At 45.6% G+C, this 23,868-nt stretch overlaps 1 protein-coding gene across 8 annotated transcripts in view; it reads right to left on the reverse strand.

Moving 5' to 3' along the window:
• ZC3H18 (zinc finger CCCH-type containing 18) overlaps positions 1-23,868 on the reverse strand; it is a 48,785-nt gene that overhangs the window by 11,101 nt on the left and 13,816 nt on the right. For 5 of the 8 annotated variants that reach the window (XM_040615193.1, XM_040615187.1, XM_040615190.1 and 2 more), the window contains 9 exons: positions 21,338-21,486; positions 20,957-21,049; positions 20,199-20,356; positions 18,549-18,581; positions 16,845-16,971; positions 15,392-15,690; positions 4,070-4,270; positions 2,896-3,021; positions 1,222-1,323 (listed from right to left, as the gene is read on the reverse strand). In XM_040615193.1, coding sequence (XP_040471127.1) covers positions 1,222-1,323; positions 2,896-3,021; positions 4,070-4,270; positions 15,392-15,690; positions 16,845-16,971; positions 18,549-18,581; positions 20,199-20,356; positions 20,957-21,049; positions 21,338-21,486 — 1,288 coding nt within the window. The remainder of the gene's footprint in view (positions 1-1,221; positions 1,324-2,895; positions 3,022-4,069; positions 4,271-15,391; positions 15,691-16,844; positions 16,972-18,548; positions 18,582-20,198; positions 20,357-20,956; positions 21,050-21,337; positions 21,487-23,868) is intronic. The other 3 variants (XM_040615191.1, XM_040615194.1, XM_040615192.1) reach the window with 3 other exon arrangements.

Raw genomic sequence — 23,868 nt, forward strand, 5'->3', positions numbered from 1 at the left:
TTTTGGAGACTTTCAACTTGTAAACTAACTAGTGAAGTAGACTGTGTGAAATCGCCATTTCTTATCCAATTGATTCTGTGCATTTTTATCCAAAAGACATACACCTAGTTAAAATCCGCCTGTTAAGCTTCAGAATCAAATGCACATGGTCCATGCAAAAATTCTCTTTTTCACGCCATCACAGAGATCAGCAAGGTGCAAAAGAGCTGCTCACTTCTGGGCTCAGCTCATTACTGCTCAACAACCCTAACACTGACGTCACGCCTACTGTTAACTGGAGAGGAGGCGTCTGTCTACATACAAAACCAGAGACTGTTAATTCCTCCTCTTGGGCTTAAGAATATCTGCATTCAACCCCTGCAGAACACAGGATTAAGTGCATGCAACATTACGCAGCAAAAACAATCCCCACACTAGTGCTGGCTGGTGGTGTGTGTTACCAAACCAGCACTGCAATGTGCACTAGAAGGGTGTAAAGACATGACTGCACACGGAGAGCATGTCCTTAAAGGGTTGAACCCTCAGAGTTGAGAAGAAAAAAAAAAAAAAAAAAAGTGTGCCAATAAAGGCACGAGGAGTGTGGCAAAGGGGACTGTCCCGTATTCTGGAGAACTCAGGGGATTCCCATGGTGTAATTCATTTGCAGGTCACCTTAAGAGGTGACATCACTATGGTGTTGTGTCACCCTCCAACATATCCATAATTTACTACGTATTACACGAGTTTGTGAAACAGCAACTTCAAGTATTTTAAAAGAGCAGGAGCGCTGGCATAATCTGCCAAGAACAGTTTCATAGCTATAGCGCTGTTTTAATTTGCCTCCGATGTTGTAAGTAGATGAGGCTGAACCATTTCTTTATTCTAAGGCTGTGCATTAACTAAAGCCACAGTAGAGGAATGAATTAAATGTTCCTATAGCTCCTGTATAAACATACCTGCACACACAGAATGTTTAAACAGGAAATCATGCATGTGTTTAAACACTCACGTATACATATAATACTTAAGGATATTTGTACAGTTTAACTTGGATTTAATAAGTAAAAATGTCATCATTTAATTAAATATGCAAAGCTAAGCACTCTTCTACACAGGTCATATTTTGCATATTCCATTTCTTCCTTAAATTGTCAGCCAGGTCAGAAGGGTCTGACTCAGGGACTAGGCTACTGTTTGGAGCCTCTTCTGCACTGTGCTATCAAAGCGGAGAGGAAGCCTTACCCTTTACCGGCAGGCGGTAGTAACTCCCCTTTAGCCTTCGCAAGCGGCTTGTGCGGAGACGGTGTTGGAGAAGGAGATGGCGAAGATGAGAAGGACCGCGATCTAGAAACGACAGGATACAGCACTCAGCTCCGTCTCTGGCACTGCCGAAGGCTTTCCGTGCATTTAGCCATCGCTCCCTCCTTCAGCCAGCAACTGCACCCCAGGAACTAGTCCCTGTGGGTCTGAGCTTATCCCTACTTTTGTACTTGGACTCTGTTCAACAAAACTAACTTCTGTTACCAGACCAGTGGTAAAAGTAGAAAACAATACAAAACAACAGGGTCGGCTGCAAAAGAAGCACTCTCAGGTATTCCATACCAACACCTGAGGTTTCTCCATACTCTCTGTATTCTCTCCTTAGGGAAAATGTGTCTATCGGGAAGTAAATAGGATTTTGACTTGCAGGTTCAGCATTTATTTCAACCTACTTTATGTTCCTGTTAACGTCTAGTGCAGTTTATCCTTTAAACAGCAGAAAAAAAAACAAGAAAAAGGAAAAAGAAAAAAAGAAAAAAAAAGAAAAAACTTGGGAGAAAGACACAAAAAATACATCTAACTGGATGCCTGCAATTTCTGGAACACAAGGAGAAAAATCAAGCAGAGTATATCAAAGCTAACATATCAAAGGGCAAGAGCTGTCCCCTGACATCAGGGCTGACCAAACTGACACAGCACACCAGATGCTGGTGTTCAAGTGATTCACCTCACTGCCAAGACTGTTTTGCAGCCTAGTACTTCAGAAAGCCAGACACCTCGGTGACTTGCTTTTTCTGAAGAACAGTTAGGCACCGGGATGTTCCTCAACCTCAATCTAGCAAAGAGGCATGCTAATCAAAGCGTGTCACCGATGCCTGGCACTGTCCTCCAAGGAACCGAGCCCGAGATGAGGTGGATGGGGGAAGGTCAGCCTGCTCCCCACAAAACACATACGTGCTTGTGTAGAGATCAGCTCCCACCTGAGCTTTTCCTAGGGGGAACCACGTCTCCAAAAGCGACACTGTGCACTCCCATCAACTGCATGATCCACTCCGGCTATCTGTGTGATTTCAGCTCTAAAGAGGTGCCTACCTAGGGAGCCAGTTCTCCTACTATGCATATTCCAGACTTGGGAAACTATCTGCAGGGGCAAGGAAGCAGCAGAGTAATAAACATGCCTCTGTTTAATCAGCATGGGACACTGAACTGCTACTTTGAAGTGTGAGGACTATCACAAGACAACTGCTTTAATAAAGAAATGTGATTTGCCTCTTTAAATAGAATTTCCAGCGCAATAGAAGAGAGATGCCAGTAACTTCTTCCAATCATAAAATGCAAATGATGGAAACATTTATCTCAGCCAGGCTTCTACAACTGTTCAGCTACCACAGGCATGGGAAACAGCCCAGCCACAACAGCACGGTACTCGTGGGTGCCAGCACTGGGGAGAGGAGGGGGTGGCTGACATATCTGCTTCGTTCAACAACCAAACCAGCAGGCTGCCTTGCAGTCTATCATATTTCCCTCACTCAGGAAAGTGGTTTGAATGTTTTATCTCAACAGTTGGCTATCTGCTTTTAAGCAGCAGCAAAAGCAGCTGTTAGCAAGTGTTTGGAAAACAGTATACCATTACTTTCAAATCCAAGGAGCCATTACCTGGACCTGCTGCCTGAGAAAGAGCTGTGTCTTGAAGAGCGACTAGAGTAAGAGCTGTAAGAAGATGATCTGGAACGAGATCGCGAGGAACCTGAACCAGAATAGGTGGATGAACGAGAAGAGGACCTGAAAGAGAAATATTAAAATTCAGCACCTCTTGAGAAGTCCTCTGAGACCAAGGTCTTGTTTCCAGTACACTCTTACCCAGTTTTCAAACAGTGCTCCAAAAGCTACCTGTCTTCTCCTCGGTGACCTGTCAGGACCACAGCCTCTCCTCAGCCCCCCCCTTTTTTTTAGAGAAGATCCTGTTGTAGCTACCCACTTTGTACCCTTGAACAGGCCTCTGTTCCTTTAGCTACTGATCTGCCATCCCTTTTTGGGAACTCCTTCCACAAATTTTTATGCCTTTGCACCAGACAATGCCCTGATAGGTCAGGTCACACAGAGGAAAACAGAAAAATCTCAGGTGCAGTGATCCCAGAAAGAAAAGCTATCTACTTCAGGAGGGCTTTGCTTTACAGATCCGTATCTTCAATTCAGCATGTTCCTCATTCCTCTAATACTTTCTTCCCACCTCTTTTCAGTAGCTTCAAGTTCAAGCATTTAAAGAAAATAGATCCAGCTTATGCCTCAGCTCTCCTAGATTCAGGGTACTTCTTTCTGAAAGGTGGTTTTTATCTTGCACCCGTTGGTTTCGAGCTCCACTGCAGCCCTCTAAGGCTCTGTCAAGCCTTCACAACCCCAGTTTTTCCCTAGCAGCATCAGATGCTCTTCCTGGAGTGGGCTCACCTCATCCCTCCAGCACTCCTTGAGTGAACAGGCTCCAATTTTTACAGCTTCCAGCTCCTTCTGCTCCTATTAAGGTCAGTTTTAATCTAGGTGAGTTACTAATCACCTGGACTGCTCCCAGGTCTAATTTACCTGAAGAGTGACTTTTCCAAGGACCTGCCTTTTCTTAGTCTTCCAGAGATCACCCACAGCAACCACAGTTATGTGCCCCCTTTGGCTTCCCTCTCACTACCTATATGCTGGTGTCCATAGCTGTTACTGAGCAGCAAGCCTTGAACTGCTTTCCCGAACATCTCAGCATCTTCCACTGACAAGAAACAGTGTGTCAGGGAATGTGACACGACTAACAAGGCTCAGACGTGACACGCTCTCTGCCTTCGCTCACCTTGAAGAGCCAGAAGCAGATGCTGAAGAAGCAGAGGTTTTTCGGCGCCTACGTGCACGGCTGGGAGAGACAGACACACCAAGTTTCTTTTTGGGGGACTTGGATCGGCGCCAAGGGTCCTTCCATTCATCTGCTCTCTTTGACTGAGCGGTTGTAATTGTGGTTGCCTCCTTCTCCTTCTTTGGTGGCTCAGGCTGACGGCTGGAAAACAAAGAGGAATAAGTAGCTGGGATATTTTTTTTTTTAATTTTTTTTTTAATATAGTAAAACTAACAGAAACACAGGCCAGGAAAGATCTCAGAAATTCATCCTTCATACCAGCACTAGCTCTTAACCTCCACTGCAGGATACTCAGCATCATTTTGGAGCGATGAAGTGTTAGAACACCTATCGTTTTGTACATCAGTGACTGCAAGCCCATCAAAACAGCAGTACCTGCAAGTTTCATGAACTACTTTGTTGCACTAACCAAGCAGTGTGACCTGCCAGCTGATTTCATCTTTGCCTTTTGGCCTCCAAGGAGCAGACACAAGCACACCTTAAGAGGGAAGGGTATGGGAAACCTGGTTCTTCCTACACCTGTGCCAAGTAGCTAAAGCTGGAGCAACCCCAACCTGGTAGGCAGCTCCCAGTGCAATGAAAAAAACTAAACAGAGCTAGACTAAGGACAGATTTTAAGCGTGCATCTGAAACGCCGGCTCGACACAGCGAACTGCTGCAACCAACCAGCAGGCACCAAGAGAAGAGATTCAGCCTGAATTACTTCTACAGTTCCCTTATCAGAACATCACGTGGGACTGTGTCACAAGTCTCACCACAGCCAAGACACATTGATCTACTTGTAACTCTTACAAAGGGGATGGTTACCTCATCAGCTGAGCATAAAGCAGTTCCTAACGGCTGTTTTATGACTATTACTCTCTAGGTGTTTATAAACACTATCAAACATGTGCTCTCCTGTTGTTAACCATGAAGATCTGACGGTCAGGCTACATACCCTCCATCTCCTCCCTTCCCTTTTAAGGGCTCCATTTGTGTTTCCCCTTTTGCTTCGGTTCTCTGGGCTTCCCTTCTCCTCTACAGCTTCCTGAAAATAATCCAGGACTAACTTTTCAGCATGTGCACCACATAGTTCCTTCAGTATTCCAGAATGAGTTTCTTCAGGCCTAGACTTTATTGCCTCTCTTATCTATGGGTGATTTAACTTGGGATTTTTCCTCATCCTTACTCTAACCTGCACATGACTGTTCAATTACCTGCTTATAACCTTCTACCTTAGGTTTCAGGCAAAGTTCGTGCTTGCTTCAAAGTTTATGAAGTCTGTTGTACTCATCAAATTACCAGCACGATGGCGCGTTTATTCCTTTTCTCAGAATAATGAACCCTCTCACTCTGAGAACTTGGGGGAGGAAAGGCATCATCCACAGCTGGGTTCAGCCTGTACCACCCCATTAGTCACACGACCGAAGCAACCACTCCCCATGCAACTTCCTCTACCTTTCGAGATAAAAAAGCAACCTCCGAGTTTTCTAATAATTCTACGGACTGCGTTTCTTGCCACAACACTTTTTCAACAGACAACAGGATAATTAAAGCCTTTCGCTAGCAGCCTGTTCAGCCCTTTGAAGGCCTCACTAGTCACTACGAAGTCTCACCTCCTCCTTGCTTAGCAGTATTAAAACACAGTCTCAACACACTCCTGTGGCCTCTCACCTCTTCCCTGACTCCAGAACTTGTCAACTTTGAAATCCAGTTGAGTATCTTGCTCTTTCCCTATCTTTGCTGATACAGCTACAGCAATTTTACAATTCGTCCCGCATCTATCCCGGTATATACAGAACTTTATGGAAGGAGAAACCCTTCCACATTCACCTCTCCCAGACATCTCACTCCAGCTTCAGAAGAGGACGCTTACATATTAGCACACAAAATTGCTGACTGCCTAGTTAAAGAGTCCCAAGCAGGGTTATGGCTCAGCATTATTCACCAGCACCTTCACTTCGCATCATCACCCTTTCCAGCACCGCTCTAACACACACAATTTAACGCAGCGCGTGTTATTTGCGGTGGGCTGGTCTAGTTTTCCGTATTACAGCCACAACTATATCTGAGTATCTAATCATGGAGGAAGACCATGACTCTGAACATGGGGCTGAGATAAGACTGGACCTCTTATTTATACTCTGATAACACTAAAGTCACAGCCAGGGTCAAGCTCTCATTCCAGCAGATATAGTACACGTTCATTTTGAAGCCGTCTTGACCTCTGGAGTATCTTCAAAGCGACCAAGTGCAAAGCAGGAAGAAAAAGAAGGTTGGGAACAGCCTACACACCTCACATCAAGCAGCAGGCTGAACAGCTGCAGAAGGGAGGAGGACACCACGTGAGGATGCTCATGAACAACACCAGAGTCGGTCCCCCTCTGGTGCCCCAGCCTGCGTGCTTTGGGAGATGCAGGGGGAATATTCTGCTGGCACAGGCGGGCAGAGAGGCGGTGTCCATGTCAAGACCTGGATAAAGCCTGCTGAGAAATTTTTCACTGCAGCGTCCAAGGTGACAAACGTGAAAGCCAACAATTAATGAATGACCTCGTCCCTCTCCAGGCTCACCTCTCTCCTGCAATACTGTTCAGACAGAAAAGCCTCCTACAGAATTTATTCTATCTCAACCCCCCCGTGACTTGCTCACATTCACCTCCAACAGCAGCACATCCTGGGAGCTGGACCTCAGCTCCAGCCCCACGTGGGAACAACTTACGCTGAACTCCACAGCTTGGGCACGAGCTTGGAGCAAAGATGACTATGAAAGCAAATCTCATTACTTGCACCTATTACCTGGTTTGATGCAATTCTCTCCCGATGAAGTCACTTTCTGGAGGAAAGGTTTTTTTCCCCAGGAAAACCACAACAGAAAGCCTCATTTCTGAATCTGCTCTTTGACTCAGCAGCAAGTAAGTTAGCGTACTATAACCAAGAAAGAAAGATGATGTCCATGTCAGGACATTTTCAAAGTCTTTCCTCAAGAGCTACCTGTGTGCCCAACGTGTAGCATCATCAAATAAACCTGTTCAACTTAAAATGAGGGACTGGTATCTGATGCCGCTTGGCTCATCTCCTCCAGCGGAATCCAGGAGTCAGAACTGAAAGCAAGCTGCCAAGACCTGCACCATCCACCTTAGACTAACATCTCAGTTACAGCCTACACGAGTTTCACCAAAGAGACTATTAGAAGTGAACAGCTCATGAAACAGTCGGTGTTTCAGTTGAATTTTACTCCCCCATACTGATACCGTGCAGTTGTTGGGATGAAAGCGGAGGAAGCCGTAAGGCTGGCAGAGGAAAGCCCACCGAGAGGAGGCAGGCAGCCTGTGGCTCCCAGCCCAGACCAGCCAGGAAGGCTGCCCAGCGCTACACCGCACACGATAGCTGCTCCTGGTGCTGTGCTGCTGGGGGTGGGGGCTGAGCGAGGTATTTGATCCTGAGAAGGGGGAGGCTTTCTCCCCACTTTCACTCTTACAACTGGGTAATTTTTTTCCTTCTCATCTTGTGCTGGATCTGGTGTTTGCTGGAGCTCTCCATGTGCCGCCTCTCAACTCCTTAGTTCAAGAGGGAGAGGAAAAAAAAAAATACAAGGAGCTTGCTGCTGGGTCAGTGAGTCCGACCAGCCCTTGGCAGGGTTTGAAGAGCCGCCAGTGCTGCCCCACGGTGAAGAGGAGGGAAGGAGAGCAGCCTGGCTGCTGTGGGGTGCGCAGCCACGCATCACCCTCAGCCCAGCACGGTTACCCCCAGCCAGCGCAGTCCCTGCTACAGGCCAACATCACATGCTTCAGCACACTGAAAAAGCCATATGCTACCAAAACGTACGTGTGAATCCCTGTCTCCTTTTTCACTAAATCCCGACTTTTAGGAAACATTTCAAATATCTGAGAATTAACTCCCAAATTAGGTAAGCCTATGCCACAAGGTTAAAAAGAAAAATTAGAGGGAGTAAAAGAGACTGACAAGACAGACCGATCAAAAGCAGCTTAATTTCCTTCCAGAGCCCTGAGGAGCAGCATCCTGCGTCACTAGGGCACGAGCAAGGTCTGCAGAGCTTGGCTATTTCCGAAGCCCATTTTAACCTTAAAATAACTAAATGCTTTATTTTCCAGAACGAACACGTTAATGCATATTTGGCTGGAATTTAATTACAGCAATCAAGCGGAGAACTGAAGCTGAACGTGGCTTTGGCAATGAGAGGAGGAACAAAGGCAGCTCCAGCTGGCAATGCAAACCACAGCGTAGGTCAGCCAGCTCCCAACCGCACGCGTACCGGCTCCCAAATAAACCCCATTTGAAGCACGTCACGGAATTCAACAAGAATTTGCAGTGGGAAAAGCAGAGCCGCACGGCTCAAGTTTTCCTCCTCATGTATTATGCAAATGATGCCAAAGTATTTATAATTTTAGAGGGGAAAATAAGCTTCTCGGGGAAAGTGCTTCCTTCCTTCCCCCTCCCCGTGGGATGCTGCTCCCACAGGTAACGCAAACCTTATCACCCATGGTCACCGGTGACGTCAGCCTGGCTCCAGGGCTACTGTTTTGGCTGGCAGTTACAGCTCAGTTTTCTGAAAGAGGAAAGTCCACTGATGATTTAAAAGCCTTTTCGTCTCTTGCAGGAAAGCAAGTGTTGCGTCAGCAGCACCAGTATGAGTTTTCCTTCGGTGTCACTGGAATTTTCCAGAGGAAGTGGACTCGAGGAACAACTGGAGCCATGTGCCAAGGCAGTTGTGAAGGGATCTGCAACTACTGCAAAATAAACTCCAGCAGCGTGCATGCACACTGGGAGATTTTTTCCCCCTCTCTGCACAATAAAGTCACTCCTGTGGCTGGAGGGGGACTGTAGCTCCCAGAAGCCACCTACGTGTGGCTGTGACAGGAAATGCTGAACCCTGGAGCCGGTGCTGATGGATCTTGGTGAAATATTAGCAAAGAATATGCTTTTCTCAAGATGTTTCGATCTAAGGCAGAGTTATCAGTCATGTAAAAAAAAAAAAAAAAGAGGGAGAGAAAAAAGATTTCTTCAAAGCCTGATGGGGAGAGGCCTTGAAATTAAATAGTGGAGATACAATCTGAACCTACAGTATGAAATCATCACAGCAGGTAGATAAACATATCTGAGATGTGATCTACCCTACGGGCTGAGCATTTGACGCCTTGAGAGCCTCCTCTAAATGAGAGGTACCTGTGTGCAGCGATTCTGCCCCAGTCTTTGCCATGTTTTAATAAAACCCAGTGTGGGAGATCTCTCCAGTAATTCCATCTCTGAAAAGCCAAAGAAAAACACATTCCTTGAGATCCACATCTGAGTCACTCAATGCCCTTCATCTTGATTTACGGTTACAAAACCCTTCTCCTTTTACTGTGGAGGCAGAACCTCAGGAACCATGAAGACTAACGAAAACTCCAGTCAACAGAAATGCTTTGTGGAGAACTTTGAAAAGTTCTGCTGATTCGGTTTGCGGAAAGCTTTTATCATCACCAACTTCCCAAATGAACTGGGAGCATAAATGAAAGCAAAGCTATCTAACCAGGTTCCATTGCTCTGCCTGGAAGCTGCACCACAAAAAATGGGGATGTAAACAAGTTGTTATAATGTTTATCATCACAGCGTTGCCATACGGGGCACTCGACTACGAGTGAAGAACTGCAGAGCTGCGCAAGGCATGTTCTATATGTGGGGAGAAGGGGAATCCTCTTCCAAGGAGTGCTGTATAGTGTGGCACCGCAGGCAGCATGGCAGACTTGATGTGTGCGGAGAAACAGAGGTCCAGCTCCAGCTCTGGCTGACAAGCCCCGTTTCAGCTTGGGAAACCCAGTGGCCCGGGGCCATCTGCTTCTCCTCACTCACTGGACTCCAAGAAGTTGCCCAGGGAAGGTGCAGACACACCTGGAGAGCAAATCTATGCCTCCTGACAGAGGCCACTTTCCCCCCTCAGTACCTTCTCATGGATGTAAGGCTAATTCAGAGCGCTCCGGGGTCTTACTGATGCCTGACTTGAACCCAGGAAGAGCACACAGTTGTTTATCCTGCCTGCTCTTCCTCCTGTGGCAGGACAAACAGGAACAAATGAAGGTTTTCTTTTTAAGAAACAACATTTCCACAGGGAAAACCATGAGAAGACAAAAATCCTTCGGCCTACTTCATCTTTATACAACAGGATGAAATGTTATTACTACGCCCACCAAAACACCTAGCTCCATTAGAGCAACCACTGCTTTCATACAGAACCCCTACACTCAAAAAATAGGGAGCAGATCCAGCCAGCGGTACGGGGAGACCACCAGAAGCTGTCAGGAAAGATGACAACAACCCAGGAACACTTAGAATTACAGCTTCTTCCAAAAAAGTTCAGTTGGTTTGTGATCACACACATACACAATCATGAATCACTCAATTTGCATTCCCTTACTTTTGCCACTCCTTTATCAACTTCATTCCAACACTTTTCAACTTGTAAGCCCTGGGTAACCTAACATCAATTTTAGACTCCAGGTTATCCTGTTCCATAATGTGCTCACCCCAGAGATTAACAACGACCCGTTACAAAACTTGAACTAGCATGAGAAAGCAACGCAAGGGTGAACTCTGCCAAGGGAACACACAACCTTTTGTCCCAGGGTCTGCAGCATTACAGAGCATCTCACAACGCTACTGCCACCTCAACAGAAGCTGGAAAGAAGCACAGCGCTCCTTGCTGGAAGGGTTTTACAAAGCATTTATGATTTGCTACAGAATAGCTGCCCTTTCTGACATTGCTTTAAATTTTACAGTGTCCCTACTTGCAGGTGTTATTTTTATTTTTTAATGGCTGCGTAAGTGCACTCCATCAATAGCCTTTAGCCCAGCTGAAGAAAACTTCCTTCCAAAAATTGTTGTGTGTGCGATAATCACAGGACAGCTTTGGAGCTGCTGTCACCTCCTGTCCAGGCTCTGGAACACCTCTGAGGACAACTGCCACCTCCTCCTCACCCTACTTGGCGCCCACGTTCCACAGAATCCGGGGGTCTGTATCACGGGCGACCAACCTTATCTGTGTGGGAACAGCTTTTAGGTCAGACTGACGGACAAACTCCCTCGAGAACTGGAGACGACACATTTCTCACCCGAAGGTTCATTTTGTCATGCTGCTTCTCACCAGGACCCACAGCATTCCCTGCAGAGGAGACCCAGGCGGGCAAGAAACCAATGCCCGTGTCCAGGACCTGCAGCACGGGATTGCTTCCTCTTCTTCATCTTCGCTTGGCCAACCACCACCTTGCCAGCCAACAGGGCAGCGATACCGAGTCTGCTGCCCTTGCCAGCGGGTCCAGCTCCTCAGTGCTTTGGAAATACAACCGCTAACAGGTCCCACAACACAAACTACATTGCTTAACATGCTCCTGAAACAATCCCATTTGCTCAGGTAACTGTGGGATAGAGACCTATGCAACAATAGAAGGATTAAAGCAGGTTACTGTTGCTGTATGTAGGGCTTTTGCTCACACCTAAAGGCCAGCAGCCTAGATAAGAACATCTTGCACTGCTCTAAGTTTCTTCAAATAACATATTTCATGCCCCTTTTTATCCCTGAAATGCTTTGCACAACAGCGAGCTACACTGGCAAGACGGAGATATAAAGCAGAAATTTTGCACTCAGCAAAATCAGTCACAGCCTGGGGCATCAGAACTCGTTCTGGAGATGGGGAGCACGAGGACAGACAGCCAAGTTATCCCTCTAATTGATCATAAAGTGCCCTGGCTTGTTTAAGTGTTTGATGCCTGAGGAGGGGGAGGCACAATTTTACTAGCATTGTGATCTCAGATTATAAACTTCTTGGACTGCTCATCTTAACCTTGGGAAAAAACCAAAACCCAAAGCATAAAGGAGCAATTGCACACTCCTTCAAAAAAAAGTCCAATCCACACATGATGATCCATCCCTACTTGAACCCCAAAATGCTGCAGCCTCTTCTTTTGAAAGGTTCAGAGAGAAACATTTGCCACTGAGTCCATCAGGGTGTACAACCTTTGATAAATTCTAGTCTTCCTCATCTGTAGCAACCAGTGATGCCAGGCAGTCCTCTGGCTTCTCTGCGTTATCAGCCTCAACTGCTCTGCTGTTGTTCAGAGATCAGATTAAACCTTTCTGCTTTCAATATAATGGAAAGGGAATTTGTTTTCATGTTCCCGGCTCTTTGCTTTTCGAGCTTTCATGCCTTTCAACGCTGCATTCTGTATGTCACAGTTTGTTCCTTCCTCCAGCCTTTACTCGAGGGAGCTTGTACACCGATGGACAGACCGGCATCTACCTGTAATTACAGACATCCTCAGCTCTGCCTTTGGCAAAGCTCGCTGCCGGTTGCACAACCTCTGTGGAGCAGTTTTCCAATCTCCCCAGCTCATTAGTAAGTGAAGAGCAGGGCTGCGTGGGCTCCGGCTGGAAGCGGCGCTGCCTTTGGTGCAGGAATGTTAACGGGCAGCTGCCTGCAGCCTGGTGCGAGCCAGCCCCCATCGCCTCATGACGCCTGGAAAGGCCGGACTTGCCAAAAGCTGGGATCTAGCAATTAGGGAAAGCCCAGAGTCTATTTATAGACTCGCAGGTGAGCACCGTGCCACTATCGTGCCCTGCTGCCCAGGAAGTGCGAGGCAATCACAAGCGTTTTGCACATTAAACCTGGGAGCTATTTAACCCCAAGGTGTCAAACCTGACCCTCTGGAGCATGGCATGAAGGTATCTGGAGAAAAGGTGAGACGGCTCGAACTGCCGCACCACCATGAGGAAGTACAGAGCCTGTCAAAAAGGTTGTGTGGGACAGAACGGCACTGCCCAGAGCCAAGTCACACCGTAAGTGCGACGTAGCCTTCTGAGGAATGCAGCGTACCGAAACCCAAACTGCTGGGTGAGGGACATCTTCTCCAAAGGAAAGAAGTTTAATTAAGCTTTCACTTTGTTAAAAAGCTTTTTCAAAACTTATTTCTGCAGTTTTATTTTCTCTGCAAACATCCATACACCTGTAAAGGTTGTGGTAAGAGCACTCATGTTGACACAGGTTTCAGCAGCGGGAACTCAAGTCCCACTACGAGTACTTGGAGAGCTGCCTTCAACAGCGTAGGGCTTTGGGGTTTACTGGTAAGTACTCCTATTAGTTCCACTCTCCTCTAAGGGGAGATACTGTGTGTAGGTGCCAACCTAAGATTCTTTTGGGGAGATTTTCAAGCTTTCTGCTCAGTACTAGTTCCCTATTCAACACAAAAATTACGAACGCTTCTTGCCATCAGCTTTTAAAGCCTTGCACAAATGATGCCAAAAGCAAAAGCAAGCCTTGCTTGCTGTCCCTCCCTCCCCAGTGCTCTGCCTGGCCCTGCAGTCATCAGTGCTTGCACTGCAGGACAAGCCTGAGGACACTTCCAATAGCAGATTCTCCATGATCCATTTCAGAAAGAATAGCAGACTTAAAATTAAAAAAAAAAAAAAAAAGCAGCAGCATATCAATGACTATTTTTAATCTACTGAGACTTGTCTAAAGACGCCTATTTTGGAGATCCAAGAGGCATCCACAGCTCCCTTAAAAGCAGTGCTTATGTCAGAGATGGGGGGGAAGCAGGGAACCCGTATCCACAAAGCATATAACATCACCAACACTGTAAACCCCATCTCTCTGCTCACACAGATGGTTACGCAGGGTGAGATGGATCTAAGATTGGCCACCACTCCTATTCAGCAAACCTTGGGCAGCATTAATAGCAAAAGCTCTCCCACAAAGCCCTTCCCCATGACCCAGCACAGGTGTCAAGGGAAGGAGTAACCAGCAGCCTCAGCCTTGTGCACAGTGTCCTGGTGACGGTGACTGTTAATGACTAACAACCTGAGCTGCCCATCAGCTGATGTCACTTTCATCATCGTCATCACCTTCATCACGTGGCTCTGCACAGCCAGATCTCTTCCACCACTAACCCAATGACAGCACAAACCAACAGCAAATGTGGTAATTAAGGTGCACAAATTATGGTTGTAAGTGAAGACTATAATTAAATATAGTATATGATTAAATGTATTCCTATAAGCACTCTTGACACTGCTACTGCACCAGAGCACTCACAAAACACCTTCAAACTGTTCTGAAACTGTGACCCCCTCTTGGAAAAAAGGGTCATCATGAAAAATCAGCTTTCCTTCTAGTAATACAAAAAATTATGTCAGATTGAAGACCAAACTCTGCTCTCACCTGGAACTACACAACTCCGCATGGTACCTCATTCCTGGCCTTCTTTGCCCTGTTCTTTGGTAAAACACATTTTCCTCACAATCATTTTTCACGTCTTCCTCTAGTGCTCAAAAACCACCGCAGACATCAGGCAGGAGGCGCTTGGATATGCCCTGGGAAACAGCTCCCCTGCACCCCTCTTCGCCCCAACACGCACATAAACACGCTTGTGTATCCGCATGTTCAACACGCTGTCAGAAGGCTCCATCTGCAACTCCTTCCAAGACACTGACGCTGCTAATCAGCTTTCCTGGAGATGTCCTTCAGCAAGAAATGTGATACTTTTCCCCTTGCGACATTAGAACTTCCCATAAAACAAGTTCTATATTCAGCTGTGATATTTATACAGTGCTTTACAAATACACCTAATACACAATATGCTGGTAAGCCACAGCACTTAAATAACTGAAGAGAAATAAAATAGGATTCACTTTTGAAATTCTTCGACTTTTAGTCCGTCTGGTTCAATTTTCTCTTTCACACTAGTCAGAACCAGGATTTTTAGAAAAAACGAGCAGTCAGAGGCAAGGAACGTGACCGCCACACTGCAATTCCACTGTTAACACCTGGCAGAGGCTCATTTCAAGGCATACAACCCCCTCACCTTTCTCAGCCTCCTTTTGGAGTTTTACTTAATACTGTCCATGAACTCCCAAACCAGGCCTGGCTCTTGTCAAAGGGCATTTGCCAAGACCTCAAAGGGAGTCGCCACCATATGCAGGACTCTCAGCACTGCAGACACTCAGCCAGCCTCCCGAGAGGTTCTCTAGCCTCACGGGTACAGGGACATCTCCAGGCCAGGGGACAGACTGCTCTCCTTTCAGAGTCAGGTTATGCACGCTGGGTTCTTCCTGATGTTTTAGCTCCACTTAGTGGCCAGCAAGGCTCATTTAGAGTTTCCTTCCTCTTAAAAACTACCACTTCAGAGTTGTGGATGGAGATCTTCCCCACTCTGATCAGCGTGAGCCTGGTTCTTGATCCACAGCTAGAACATCATCAACTGAAATGTCAAGCCCGAATTCCAGCAAACACCTACCTTGGTAGCAGTGGGGACCGAGGCTTTGGTTTTTCTTTCTCCTTTTCACGGTCCCTGTCCCGGTCCCTATCCCGGTCCCTGTCCCGGTCCCTGTGCTGCCTGTCTTTTTCATCTCTCTTCACTCGTTCTCGCTCGCGTTCCCATTCTTCTTTCCGCCGCTGGCGCTCCTTGTCACGCTCCCGTTCCCTTTCCCGTTCTCGTTCCCGCTGCCGTCGCTCCCGTTCCCGCTCTCGCTCCCTCTCACGTTCCCTTTCTCGTTGTCTGTTCTCTCTTTCCCTTTCCCGTTCTCGCTCTCTTTCCTTTAAAAAGAAGAGGGAAATCATTGTGACACTGTGGTAGCATCTCCTAACAAAGCGGGCAGCTGGGTTTCAAAGTCTTGGACAATAAGCAATTACATACACCCTCCCATGTTGCAGCAAAGTATTGAGATAAATAATCTGGAGCTTGCTGGCCACCACTGCTCGCTGAGCAAGCACAAAGTGGAAAAGAACAAAAACACTGCATCATATTCATCACAGCTGTAATTTTCAAAAGCAACATTCAAAGATTAGTTTGGCTTATTATGCTTATTAAATAAATGTATTGATGTTTACACGTATTCACTCTGCTAATCGTGCTTATAATAAGTTAATTAACTTTACAAACAAGCACCATGAAAATAATTGATGGTGCATTCAACAATAGCGAGGACAGGCTTCGGTTTATGCACTGCTTCTGCAGAGCAGCAAGGTCTTTCAGCAAAAGGAAAGCCACTTTTTGGTGGACTTGACGAATACCACTGAAAAGCTCCCTACTGAGCAGGATTTATTATTTTTGCCACTGTTCTCAAGGCTCAACAGTTTGCACGAGGGCAAAAGGAAGCGGAGGGGAAGGGTTCGTAGCCTTATTTTCACTGAGCTCTGTAACTTACAGCTGTGCAACACCAACCAACTGCCTCGAGGACTTTAGCAACTGGCTGGGTGCTTTCCTCGCCTGATTCAATCAACTGATGTGCACCTCCACCAGCGGTGGGCAGTCATGCCGGAGCCTCTGTACACAAAGCACACCTGTCCAAATCTAATCTTTTCCATCTGTCTCAATAACTAACAAGAAAAAACATTCCACAAGTCAGGCTAGTTCCTGGAAACTCCCTCCCTCTCCAACATTTCCAAGAATGGCTGCAGAATGGCCGTAAGCACTGCACAACTGCCTGGACCGCAGAGCAGCAGCCAGTGCACGTGAAGAGGAACCACCTTCCCATCTCAGACATGCTGCTGCCTCTACCGAACTGAAACAGAACGTCCTCCCATCCCTGCACCGAGAGTGTGTTCTGTGTAGTAATGAAATCAAGATGCAACTATAACATTAAACATCTTGAAGAAAAGTCCCGTTTCAACTACTGCACTGGAAACATGACAAGCGCCAGAAGCACCTGGAACAAAGTTGAAAGGAAAAGCACGGAAAGGGGTATTACCTTACTTACTCTGTAGTTACGGTATGGATCTGGGTCTGTATACTGAACCCTGAAATTCTCATACTGCCCACCACGCCAGAACCGTTCTATTTCATAGTCATAATAGGGATCTGTATAAGGATCAAGCCTACAATGAAAAACAGGGAAGGTTAGAAAGGGAAATATCACCTTGTTGCCATACAGAAACGCTACATATTCTACGTCAGGTCTTAGTCACTGTGCACTGACAAGAAAAACCACGTTCAATGGGGTGACCATACAAAGTAGTTTATTTTCTACATATCCCACAGTCTTTTTTAGTGAAGCTTATCAGAGAAAAGCACAAACCTTTCTTGATAAACACAAATAAAGAATGCTACAAACCACACTCAGCCTTCAAATCAATGTGGTAAAAACGCAGAAACACCAATTGCTTTTTATACCTACTTCAAAGCTGTGCAAACGTAACAGAACATGTTTTGCCTCATTGATTTAGGGCTGCATTTTCTGTCCATGCACACACCGCTAATCTCAAGCGCCCTCACATCAGAAGTAGAACGGATGATGGTCTCCTACTCCCCTGCCACCGGAGGAGGTGACGGGTGCATTCCAATGCCACCAGCACAGGACACAAGCTGTTGCTGAGCTTTTCCACTGTGAAAAGCTAGCTTCAGGGGCAGGCCAGCAACACCTGCCCCTACACCTGGAATTATTCCATGCAATGAAGGTAACAGCACCTGCAGCTGATATTCTCCAGTGGAAAACAGGTGCTGGCCCCCCAGCACACAAATCAACTGGCAAGCGCATAGCACACCCTGCTCAACTGCAAAACAGCAATTACTTCTGGGGAGGAAAGGGATTTAAAATCCACCCTCCTTAAATCTGCAATGTTTCCTCCAATTGAGGATTTCTATTAACATTAGTTGATGGTTTTAATTCATACACTCAACAATATCCAATCCCTGCCAGCCACCTGGAGTGAAAATATCAGATCCACTGTAAAGATGGAGAGGTGGGTACAGGAAACAAGAAACTTCCAGGGCCACAGAGGAGTCAGTGGCAGAACTAAGATAATAAAGCAAATGCTCCCAAATTCCAGATTGTCCATAATGAGACTCTGACTTGCAAGTAAGAGGAGTAAAGGGCCCACTTCTGCATTTTAAGTAGTGCCAAATAATCTAAAAGAGGCTAAGAGGCAAGTGCTGCCCTTCAAGTCAAGTGGCTACCTGCATTTCTTTCAGTGCTTTTAAATGGTTTAAGATTTCTATTTTTGCTGAAACAGTAAGTCAAGCGAAAAAGTACCAGAGATTCTTGAATACAGATTCAGCAACAAACTTCTGATGCCAACCAGACAACAGTCTGGATTCAGTGACATCAGGTGTTCTAGGAGACACAAAAAATCTCAAGCTACACCAAAAAGGAAACTACTTTTTAACACACCCTCAAGTCCGAATCTCCCCATTCCCTTCCTGTAACATTTGTGGATTTTTGTTCATTTAAACAAGCATCACCACTGTGCATTTAGGTAATTCAGTGCTTAAATCCTCAGACAAATAACTGGTACCACCCAAAAAATCAAATATATTCACTCAGTTAATAAACTGCCCACCACACCTGACAGGACAGTGGTCTGTGGCCTAGGAAGTTTTAAAGAAGTGCAATGGAGAAAGGAAAGGAAATATTTTCTTACAGTTGCAACAGTACTGGAATCAAAGACCTGCTTACCCATAGTTAATGTTTTCTTTGATGTCCACCTCCCTATAGTTTTTCAAAAAAGAAAAAGGGATTCATGAACTATTTAGACATCTTCATATGTCACAAGACAGTCCTGAAAGCATTTATTAACATCCCATCTGCACCACCAGTAGTTAGTTTGCTGCAAGGTGTCAACCTGTGCAATAAGGTGTGTGCGTGTGAGGAAAAAAAAAAAAATAATCACCATTTTCTAGAGTTTACAGCAGCAGCAGCTTCGTAACTTTTGCCTTTACACACAATGAAGATATTTTAATGCCAGTTTGCTTATACATAAAAGTGCTTGAATTTTCAGGAATTTAATTTTTTTTATTACTTCTGTTTAACACTGGCTACATGCAACACTTTTTTCTTGACTATATGAAAAACAAAGTCCTGTACCTAATGCAATTCCTGCATCAGTGAGAGTGGCATAAAACAACTAGAACACTGATGCTAGTTTTCATATACAAGCGTAAATTAAAGGTACTGCATGGTCAACCCACAGAGCACTGGTGATATGTCCCAGGTGCAACTGAAAATCTCAGAGGAACAGAAGACCAAGATACAGACTTATTCCTACCCAGGAAAAAATTAATATGGGGCAACTGTTCTGTTTCAGGCTGAAGAACTGAGTACATAGCTTCTTTTTTAAAATGAGGAAAGGAATTGCACTCCAGAGCAAATCAGACTATTGAAAAAAGCTTAAGCTACTCCTTACTCCTTTTCAGAGTATTTTTTTGCAATTCATTTACTCTAAAACAGACAGAACTAAGCCTTACAAACATGTTCTCTGTGTGAGTGGAAATATTGCTGCAATCTGTACATGTAGGAAGAACAGAGGATGTATGAGCAAGAACGAAACAGAGATTCACCTGTATTCCTGCAGAATACAAGCCTCTCAAAGTCTTTTTCCGTTCCATTTCTTGGCTCAAGAACTACTAAGCAAGTTTCCCAGAGCTGACTGAATCACCCTCACACCTTCTCCAGCCATGACAGGAGTGTGTCTGAGGTCTCCCAACATTTTATGTGTTACCTCCTTAAAAAACCAATCACCTGAACACTTAAGTTTGGTGTGTTCGTTTTGGCCTAGGCTATGCCCTGGCAGCTAACAGGTTTGCTTTCTGACCAGCATCTTAGTGAACAGTTTACCTGGGACTGATCAACATGTTTAAGACCAGCTGCTTTGCCAGGGCATTGGCACATACAGACCTAGCTGCTCGAGACAGTACAACTGCGTCCCTGAAGCTCTTGGCTGTTGAGCATACTCCAATTCTGCAGCCCCAGCTTTAGCATTTTAAAACTCACATGGGTTGGAACAAGAAAAACAAGAGGAAAAACTGTCGGAAGAATGCACTGGTGTGAGGTAAGCAATGCCCAACTAACAGCGTCCTTGAGGGACCAGTATGCCAGTGACATTGAAGGCAGAAAGGTTTAAAGACAACTGTAAAGGAAGGTTGTGTTGAACCTGAGTGAGTGGAGGCGGCTCAGCTTTTAAACTGGTGTACCTACTGCTTCATGGAAGCTGTTTCCATTTTCTGAGGTGAGCATTCCTCCAGTCTGGAGGAACAAGTTAAGACTGCCATAAAGCACTGCATTTCCCACCCATCTATTCCATGTAGCAAAACCAAGACTGCATCTTACGCTGGATCTCTGACGTCTCTGGTGATGCGGTAATTCCAGTCACGGAAAAACTCGTTTTCTTTGTCAAATTCACGCTCGTCTTCTCCTATAGTCACAGTGAACCTCTTCTCCTCAAAGTCAGGCTCCTGCTCTTTTCTCATAGTTGCCTTTTTCAATACCTGCCATAACAAAAACATTGTAAAGGGAGAACATTTCTGAGGCACAGAGAAATTGCAGTAATAAAAATCCTTCACTTGGAAGTAACCTGCCCTTCATCTAAAGCACCCTTCTTCTGCCCAAGCCTCATGAAAGTGCAGGACACTGGACTCTCCTTGACACAGAAAGTGTAATTCACTACTCCATCAGCCCAGAACAGCAGCAGACAGCAAACAAAAGGTTTCACGCATGCTGACCCCATTTTCTGCAGTGATCAGACACATGGATCCTATATGTGCTAGAGAAACAGGTACTGAAGTAAGGGAGATTGGATCAGCTTAAAAAGTTTTGCTTTATGGAGGGCTTGATTTCAGGGCCACAAATTCCCCCTAGCTCATGTTAATATAAAAAAAACAAACCTGGATGTCAGCTCCTCTTGACTGTGTAACAACTGTGATATACAAGACGACACAGTTAATAGGTTAAAAGGCAAAAAGTAAGGTTCCTTAGAAAGGGCAAGACACCATGTGCTCCAAAAAGAGCAATTCTAACATCCTGCTCCTGATGAAAAAGGCTAGCAGATTCTGGAGACCATCAGCACAGTTCCTGAGGATGGCATTTACCTCTTTAGCGTGCCGGAGTCCTCTCTCCCAGGCACTTTCTGTTGGAGGGTCTGGAGGGGGTGGAGGTAAGATTTCATCAACGACTGGCCCTCCCTGTTAGAAAGGTGAGAAGGGGAAGGAGACAGATACTTGATGTCAGTTTTAAGTAGCAAACAGGTACTCCAGAGATGTATCAGCAGGATATAAACTGCGACACATGGGAAATTACTCCCCTCTACTAACAACCTCAAGACCACCTTTAAAAAAAAAATAAATCACATATCCAGTTGATGTACTGAATTTTGCTAAAGTACTAGCTCAAAAAAAATTCTTCACTTCTTCTAGAGCAGGAGACAAAAGCTACATGCAGAAGCCACAAAGTCACAGAAAAGCTATCCGTACCCAAGGGTTGGCTGGCATCAATGGGTGAGGGCCTATAGGAGGAGCACCATTTGGGGAGAAGGGCTCAGGCTTGGAGATCAAGGAGTAGTTTCCTTTGTCATTGACGCCAGGGTGAATAAATCGACAGTTCATGCCCCAAGTACAGTGACCTGCAGAGATACAGTTCTGTTAGACCCCTGTATGCCTACAGCAAGCATTTATTCAGCCCTGCAACCATTTAAAAGCCATCAAGGAATAATGCTGTTTGAGACACATGACTTCTCTTCTCTACAACTTTGTTAAGATTTACCTGTTTCCATACATGTGGAAAGATGCTCCTGCCTCCCACCTTCCCAGAGAGAACAAATAGATCCTGTCACAGATGGATGAACGTACAAGAACCTTATTACAGAGGGGAGAAGGGAGGGATGGATGCATACACACCATTAAGCAACTGCAGTAATAAGCCTATGAGCTCTTCAAGTCTTACTAATGACAAACATTTCAAGTTAGGAACTTTACCTTTTACAGAAAACAATGAATGAATATAACCTGACAGCAAAGAAAACCTCACAGTGCATCCAAAATATACAGTGCTCTGGTGAGGCATGAAGTACATTAAAGCTTTTCTCTCCAGCCAAATCCGCAGGCTTGCCAGCACAAAGCAGGAAAGACGACATCACTGTGGAGTGCAGCAGACAAATCTGAAGCTGCTCATTAGCTTCAGGTACCACCCCCAAAATAAATGGTAACATTCAGGGGTCTCTAACAGGATACAAAGCTAATTCTCAGCTTTAATTTAGCTTGCCTTAGAAACAAAATACCTTTTTTTTTTTTTTTTCCTTCCAGCAATCCACTCAACATCAGGCAATATTTTGCAGATTTCCCAGCAGACAACTGCATCAAAGTTGTCACTAATTCTGTGCTAGCTCAGGCATCAGTGCACTGACTTTGGAGGCAAATGGGGAGTTAACACTACTGTGGCCCAAGGAAGAATCCCTGATCTCAGCTGGCAGGGCAACATGTCAGAAATTCACATGGCACCTGCATCCCTGGAAATGCTCCTCATCAGTCCCAGATTAATCATGAGCCGGTGTTCTAAGTCAGAGGTAACACTGGATGCTTTTGTACTGTAAAAGCATAACACGAGCAGAAATCCCTTTGCACAGCAGCTCAGGGAGCGGCGCATCCTTTCTCGGTGCTTGAGCACCACGTGTAGGGGCTGCCAGACACCTACACAAACACTTACTATTCCTACCGAGGTGTCAAGGGGAACGATTGCCCTGACAATAAGGGGCTCTGCTACATACATCAAGGTGGCTACACATCAAGCTACTTCACTGGAAGGCTCTGCAAGCTCGTCACTCATGCTACTGGACAGCCACAGCCACGTGAGTGCTCCCCTTCGACACATCAAGGACAAAAATCTGAATGTCTCCAAGGTCGCACGTGAGCAGCATCTGATCTGCCTGGTGGCAATAAAGCCTTTAAGGGGTGAGCAGGGGTGAGTGTCATCGTTATCTGAACCGACGCAAAGTCAATGAAAAACAATTGCGGCAGGAGATTCTGCAGTCTGAACTTTGACTCGGGCAAATACTTCCATGCTGCACGGAGGCGTATGTCACACTAAGGATTCAGGAACAAACACCTCTCCTTGCTGAGGAACTTCCCTGTTCCACCATCATCACCAACACATTCGTGTCTCAGCATAGGCAGAAAATTTGATACCGGAAGACATGCAGGAAGCCAAGTATGTGGTATCTGATGGTCACGTCTCCGGAAACCCCCTAAGCAGTTCCCTACGTTGCATGTGCCACTGACGCAAGGAATAAAAGACTACACCCTGTTCTCCACCCTTCTTTTAATTTCAGATTTTCATAAATTCTTTCAAGGGCAATTGTAAATAAAACCAAGTAAATGAGCAAACATTAAATGAGATGAAGCTGAAGGAAGTGGAAGAGAGCTAGAATCAGTTTAGATAAGAAAACTTTTAAAACCTACTCTCTATACCAAAAGAACCGCAGGAGAGCCTAAAATAGCTGTTGTGCAGTTGCACAAACTTTGGGGAATTTCTATTAAGAGACAGCAAAAAACACGGTTTATGATTTCCTACCCCAATTTGTTCCAACTGAGGCTGACAATCCCAATCGTATTTCAGAAATGTGGTCTCTGATACAGTGCACAGCAATCTTCTGGCTTGAGGAAAAAGCTTCTATTTACATGAGGATTATTTTTTTTATTCCAGTTGACCATTTCCTCAGCCCAGTGGAAGTACCGGCCACTGGCACATCTCGCCCTGTCAGGTCCAGCATCATCCCTCAAGCACGCCATCCTGCTGGGGTTTTGGGGTTGCTTGTGAAAACAGTTACACCTGAGTTGCCAAACCTGACACCACTACACAGGCAACACAGGAGCCTGGTCAACAGATGCACTTGCAGGGGCTGCAGCAGCTCAGTGGGTGTCAACATACTGGCACATCAGTATTTCTTACAAAGAAACTGCATTTCTAGCCCTATTTTCAATTTTAAAAATTCAGTGAATGAAGTTTAATA

The sequence above is a fragment of the Falco naumanni genome, chromosome 15, assembly GCF_017639655.2.
Source record: "Falco naumanni isolate bFalNau1 chromosome 15, bFalNau1.pat, whole genome shotgun sequence".
NCBI classification, from domain to species: domain Eukaryota; kingdom Metazoa; phylum Chordata; class Aves; order Falconiformes; family Falconidae; genus Falco; species Falco naumanni.